Source organism: Pyxicephalus adspersus, chromosome 1 (genome assembly GCF_032062135.1).
Source record: "Pyxicephalus adspersus chromosome 1, UCB_Pads_2.0, whole genome shotgun sequence".
NCBI classification, from domain to species: domain Eukaryota; kingdom Metazoa; phylum Chordata; class Amphibia; order Anura; family Pyxicephalidae; genus Pyxicephalus; species Pyxicephalus adspersus.
This window is the reverse complement of record NC_092858.1, coordinates 435,686-442,800: the sequence shown is the minus strand read 5'-3', so window position 1 is coordinate 442,800 and position 7,115 is coordinate 435,686. Positions and strand designations below refer to the sequence as shown.

The 7,115-nt window shown below is 41.0% G+C and overlaps 1 protein-coding gene across 1 annotated transcript; it reads left to right on the top strand.

The window, feature by feature from the left end:
- Positions 1–4,848: 4,848 nt before the first annotated feature.
- Positions 4,849–5,808, top strand: LOC140321762 (olfactory receptor 52L1-like). The gene has a single exon (XM_072398549.1). The coding sequence runs from the start codon at positions 4,849–4,851 to the stop codon at positions 5,806–5,808; it is 960 nt and encodes a 319-aa protein (XP_072254650.1).
- The last annotated feature ends 1,307 nt before the right edge of the window (positions 5,809–7,115 follow it).

Genomic DNA, 7,115 nt, shown 5'->3' with positions numbered 1-7,115 from the left:
GACAATTTTAATTTCGTCATTGTAACAAAGTGGAAATATTTGCGTAACTGCAAGCTTCAGAAAGTGTTAAAGAATGACACAAAACACATTTAATATTATTCTTATTGAATGCGTACAATGCTCCGTAACAGCCAGAACACAACTCATTTCCCCAGGAAGTTACCCATATATTCTATCATATCCCCTAACCGGGGAGAGTCAGGCAGGGAAAAGCATCTTTGTACACTTATACACAAAATATCAGAATAAAACTAACAAATATACAATGATCTCATCCAATCAGATTGCTTTATGACCATCATTCTGACTGAATCCATTGCACTTTAATAGATTATTCTCTAGTTATATGATACATTGCGGTGCACTGTGCTGTGTGTTGGGGTTTCCTTATTTATTATTCACGGACCCCCACATATCACAATCATTTACCATGTGTTATATTGCACATTACTGCAGCCTGCACGTGTAAATGGGTCTCAAGGAATTTAGGATTAGCATTTAGCATTTAAAACCCACATAATCCACATTGGTAAAAAAGCCAGAAAATGATGTAACCTTTACCTGTTGAAAATCTTGAGATAAAATGGGGAGAGGTTCAATTTAAAGTGAACATAAATTATATTATAATTTACAATAATTATACATATGAATTATAATCTCACTCCTGGTTTTCTATAACTAGCATTGGTCTCAGGTCTCTGTGGCTCCCTTGTAGTTTGAACAATGTTCAGCTTTGTACATCACTTCTCCTAGGGAGGATTCCATGATGGATCATCATCCGCTCATATCTCAGCCTTGTACAATGCTTCACATAGGGGGGATTCCATGAGGGATCATTGTCTTCTAATATCTTACCCCTCTACATCCCTTCACCAAAGGAGGCTTCCATTATAGATCATTGTCCTCTCCAATATCAATCTTGTACATGGCTTCACCTATGGGGGATTTCAGGATGGATCAATCATTGTCCTCCCACATCTCACCCTTTTACATTCCTTCACCTAGGGAGGATTCCATGATGGATCATTGTCCTCTCCTAACTCAGCATTGTCCATCTCTTGACCAAGGAGGGATTCCATGATGGATCATTGTGCCAAGCTTCTGGTGGTACAGTCCCTTACTCACAAGTTTGAGGAAGCCAGGTCTTTTGAAGTAACGATGGAATGTGCTCAGCTTGTGTGAAAGATACCCATCCACCATCAAACCATCTTTGCACTCTATGAATATGTATCCTATAATGCCCCTGATTCATCATTGAAATCCGCGATCGCTGGAAGCGCGAACGTACTTTTTCAGTTGTTGAATAGCGCGACCGCGCACGATTCCGGATCGCTAATACGAATGCGCGACCGAAAATCCGATTCTGCTTGATGAATCAGGGGCAATGTCTCTACTTCCCTGAGATTTTCAGAGTATAGCAACGGCAGATACCTGGAGCAGTGACTATGGGGGCTTCATGCTCATCATGGGCCATTGGGTAAATGTCATGTGGGGCTCTGAGACTTACCTGTGTTGGGATCTGTTATTGCCCAGTAGGTTGGTCAGGAGGATGATCTCCATGGTTGCCGTCTCCTCTGATTCTTCTTCCTCTTCACAAGAGTACCACACCAACTTCTGTTCCCCAATACGAGACGTGCACGCTCAGGTGCTAATGGAATAGCCGTATCAGTGGCCCAGTATACAACAAGGGGCAGAGGAGGAAGAGTCTCATCTGATCTGTTCACTGATGAAAGTGTATCCTCCCCAGCTTTGGAGAGCTTTAATAAATCAGGCCCAACGACTTCTCCATTTCCACTTGGTGTGAAGCCTCTTATTCCGTGAATGTAGAACTGGTCACGGTGGGTGGGGAGATCAGGAAAAGTACAGAATGTCATCATGATAGGAAACTACAAAGACAACGATCATGGAAGACATCATTTATTATGTTCTGAGACAGCCAGAGGATTACAAACCCGAATGGCATTACCACATTTTGTTGGATAGAAAGAAGTAGAGACTTTTTGTCATAAATAATAAGCAATATTTACTAAAACAATGTACATAGACCAGCCGTAACACTATACATAGTAATGTTAAATAGCTAAATACGTAAATACAGGCAAACAGTATAGTTATCTCTGTGCCCCACGCGTTTCGCCACTTTGGCTTTCTCAGGGGAGGTACAGACTTTTACTGGTTTGTAGCAAAATGACAAAACGATCTATTATAAAGTTATATTATTAAGTTGTATTATTAAGTTATATTATTAAGTTATATTATAAAGTTATATTATTAAGTTATATTATTAAGTTATATTTGGGGACCATTGGGGATCATTAGGGATCAATCGGGATCGATAACATTGGAGAGCTGATAACTAGGTTAGAGGTTACTAAACTGGAGACTGATTGTATCTATGAATTATAAACATTTCTTTTGCTCTCTATATAAACATTAGTAGTTTTGTTAAAATGAAATGATTTTTTATGATTTGTAAGGTATGAAGAGGGGAAAAGCCAGGATTTAAGGAGATTTGTCAGCATTTTCCTGGGAAAAGATATTAAAGGCCCAGATAAGGCTGAGAGTATTATGGTGCTGCAGATCTGGCTGAAGATACAAGGGACAGTATGATAACATATCTGCATTGGGGTATTTACTGTGGGATTACCCCAGACTGGGGCAAACAGTCTTTGTAAGTGGTATTTAAACCCTAATGGTCCCCTTATACATCAGTTTTTTCCTGGCATTTAAAATTCTCCAGAACATTCACTGTTAATGAATAACTTATTGGAATAAATTATTGGAGTGTCCTCAGCAGTAAATTGTATTCATTTCCCCAAGGAAAAAATAAGTAAAACCATAACCTACCCCATGGAAATCAGGCTGGGGATTCTCCTGGGGGTAAATCTTCCCAGTGTGATTGGAATCAGTGGAGCCCCCTAGGGATCATCTTCTGACACTATATATATATGTCTGATCGGAATAAATCACTCCCAATGTGTCAGATAATCACAGAGAAAAGATTGTCACACATAACACCAGGGGCAGATTATGTGAGGATTCCGCTGGATTCCATGGTGAGAATTATTTTCAGGCTTTTATTTCTGGCTGAATTAAATATTTCCATAAAGAAATTTGAAAATAGAAAATAATTCACACATTTGTGCTCACGGTCCTCTAACAGGCAATTGGTGACAGGAGCACCCAGTGAGGGGGGGGGGGTATATGGGTACAAATGAGACACAAAAGTCATTCTCACTACATCATACCATTGTCTAATGTGCTTCTGTGATTATTATTATTGCACTATTTTTATAGCACCAACATATTATGCGGCGCTATACATTAAATGACAGACAGATACAGGTAGTCTCCGAGTAATAGACATCCGTCATACTGATATCTCCTAGATATGAACAGAGCTTCCCTGCTCGCAAACGATGAAGGTGAACCCAAACCCTTCCCTATTACACCAGGAAATAGAAAAGAATTTCAGGGCAGTGGTTTTCTATTGATGATCTTCAATACCTCATTATTTATGATGTTGGGTTTTGCAGCTTTCCAATGATTCTGATCCTGAGGATACATTTAGTGTTTTTTCTCTCTAATTTTTATAGAGGGCTTTCACATGAAAAAGGATAACGGAATTAGAATTGTCTTCCAAATATCATCTTCAAGGTCCTCTGGGTTATTCCACCAATCCATCAGTCTTTGGATAGCACACCAACATGTGAGACTGATTTATCTCAAAGATACTATTAGGAACTCAAGCATTTCACAGACATCTAACATCCGCTTCATCAGGATTAAGGCATATCAGGTAAGTTAAGCATATTACCTCTGCCAGATGTCCTGTCAATGAACAGGTTTTGTGTTTTGCAGGAAAAGTTTCCTTTTGTACCCCAATCTGTAGTGCATTTCTTTCCATCTTCTATACTGCTGCCTGACAGATCCTGCCCCTGTCTGAGAACCAAATGTGTGATTTTCATTGGAGGATTGCTCATCACAATGAGTTCTATGTACAGTCCGGGCTACCACCATAGCCAAGGCGGGGAACTGTCTACCTACCTGAAAACCAATTACAGACAGTGGTTGGTACAGAACTACCATGAAAACTTACATTTATATATATCTGGGATGGGGCATCATTGGTGACATATCAGGGTTTTTATAACTTCCAAAACATTGTATGATTTGTATTTATTAGGCATCCTGTGTCCACATCTTTAGGATAAAAAAGTACAATATACATATATTTAAAATTCCATCTGATGTAATAGTTATTTGTCCCTAACACGTTTCAGAGACATCTAAGGTCCTGGTATTACTGTGGTTAACTTGATGCCGTGAATCTCTGCTGATGAAGCCGACCTTAGATATCTGCGAAAGCCATTGAGTTCTTAATTTTAGACAAGTAACTATAACATCGGCAGGAATATTTAAAATATAGATTTTGTAGTTTGTTCAATACATTTTGGATCAGCATACAGATGATTGCCCAAGTGAAGACCTTATGATGGACTAGGCAGAAAAGGAACCCCCCAGCTATTTTCTGATCGGCTCTAGGACTGTCAACACCAACTTTTACCAAGAGCTTTCTTTCTAGCAGAACAACTGTCTTTTCCCGAAACCCAATATGAACTCCTATGCCCAGGCACTACGCAGACTCCATCTATGACCCGTCCAGAGACTCCCTGGGACATCCTGCCACAGCCTTCATTACAATTGCCCCAAACAGCTTCAAGAATAAGCAGAGCTCTAAAACCAGGACTTATAATCAGAGATTTATTCTCCATCTATTTATAACAATGATATTAATATTACTCACGTTGATTTGTGACTTTTGTTTGCTTTAGGGAAAGCACTGAGATGGATCTTAATGGAATGGTTTTTGATAATCGTTCTTTGCCCTTCTCGTACACAGAATTCATTTTGTTTGGGTTTCCTGGGATCTCAGAGTCTCGGCATCTCCTCGCCCTCCCATTTCTAATCATATACGTACTGATTTTAAGTGGAAATATCCTGCTCATCTACAGAATCTGGGTGGAGCCCAAGCTGCACTCCCCCATGTATATTCTCATTGCTCTACTATTCTCCATTAATATCATCAGCACCACCGCCATTGTGCCCAAGGCAGTCCTGAGCGTGTTGTTGGGGATGAACTACATTACATTGGATGCATGCCTCTTCCAGATGTTCTTTATTTACACAATGGTCATGTTTGAGTCTGATGTGCTGCTCTTGATGGCACTGGATCGGTATGTGGCTATCTGTTGGCCTCTACGCTATCATGATATCATGACCAGCCGCTTGTTGCTGCTGATGTCTATAGTTGGTTTCATTGAATGCAGTCTGTTGGTCTCCCCAATCATTATTGTTGCCTCCCAGGTCTACTTCTGCACCTCTAACCTGATCCTGGACTTTACTTGTGAGAATATGGTTCTCCTGAACCTTGGCTGCAGGGACACTGCCAGAATCCAGATTGTGGGGCTCTTGGTGAGGATTGTGGTGACCTTCATTGACATCACGCTGCTTCTCACTTCCTATGGCTGTATCCTGCGTGCAACCATGAAGGTTATTTTGGGGAAGGCGCGCCAAAAAACTTTGCACACATGTGGCACTCACCTCTCTGTTGTGGTCCTGAATTATTCCTGTGGTCTTCTCTCCTCCATTGCTTACAGGATGCCAATCTCACTGGATATTCAGAACCTCACCAGTGCCATTTACTATCTGTTTCCAGCAACTGTGCATCCACTAATCTATGGCTACAGATTGAAAGAGATCAGGACCTGCTTACTAAAATCGTGGCCATTTAGGGCAAAACCCTAGAACACTGGCAATGTGTATATATTTGTATGGGTGGGGTCATCCTCAGGGGATTACAAAGGAGTCATGTCCATATTTAGATATATTGAGGACAAAAATAAAAAATGTTCTTTTTTTCAGGTAATTAGGAAATATTGCACTTTTTATAATGTTCTCTTACACAGGTGGGCAGTAGGAGAAGTGGCCCCTTACATTAGTAAGTAGTGGAAAAGTTCTCCTTATAATGATGATCAGTGGAGACATTCTCCAAACTTCAGTGGTCGATTGCCACCATTATGTTGGTAGGAAGTTTGTCTCCTCTTAAATGAATGGTGGTCATCGGAGAGCAGCACCAATTCATCAGTGACCATGAAATGGAGCCCTTACATTGGTTGTCAGTGGAAAATGACTACTCATGGGTGGTCCATGGAGAGACATCCCCTCATAATAAGGATCAGTGGGGAAGTGTCTCCTTTTATTGGTGGTCATTGGAGAAATGTCAGCATGTGGGTGGTCCATGGAGAGACATCCCCCCACAAGGAAGATTAGTTTTCTTACATTGGTGGTCATTGGAGAAATGTCGGCATGTGGGTGGTCTAGGGAGAGACCTCCACTGACCATCAATGGCCATCCTTTATTGGTGATAAGCAGTTCCTTTGCCTTACAGGTAAGTAAACATTTCCTCCACAGTCCTGCTAACCACTAAAGATTAACACTTTCTGCTTTAATAAATGTCCAACTCAGCACAGACTCTATCATTGCTATGAAGGAAGATAACATAAAACATCAATCCATGCAATACATTGCAAAATAATATCTGAATCACTGAGATATACGCTTACTGTCTATACATGTGGGTCCCGACAGATTTATTTTCAAGTGGACCTGTCAGAAATAGATCTGCCTGGATCATTACCTTACTGTCATGCTAAGATGATATCAGCCTTCTGCAGGCAGGAGGAAGGATTTCCTCAGTCTCCTCCTCCAGTATCAACATTGTGTCATCTCTCAGGGATATAACAGAGAATGCAAACAGAAAAATTAACCAGCCCTTAAAAGCGTTAGCAGGCTCCATCCACCTGTCATAAAGGAGCTATCCCAACCCCCCATATTCAGAAAATGGTTTGGTCCACAGCTGGTAAGAAATGATCCATGATCCTCCTAACTGTGCAAAGCAGCCGCTGATCTCACTGTTGGTCCTGCTGATAGTTTCCATGGTGGGCTCTCTGTAGAGCCGATAGGATCAGACACAACATTTTCCTTTAATGATCTGCGCTCCACCACCGCCATCCATAGAGCACCTGCCCTTGACAACAAGCTGCCCCATCATG

Coding starts and splice junctions, on each gene's coding strand:
- LOC140321762 (XM_072398549.1), top strand. CDS start 4,849: ATGGATCTTAATGGAATGGTTTTTGATAATCGTTCTTTGCCCTTCTCG.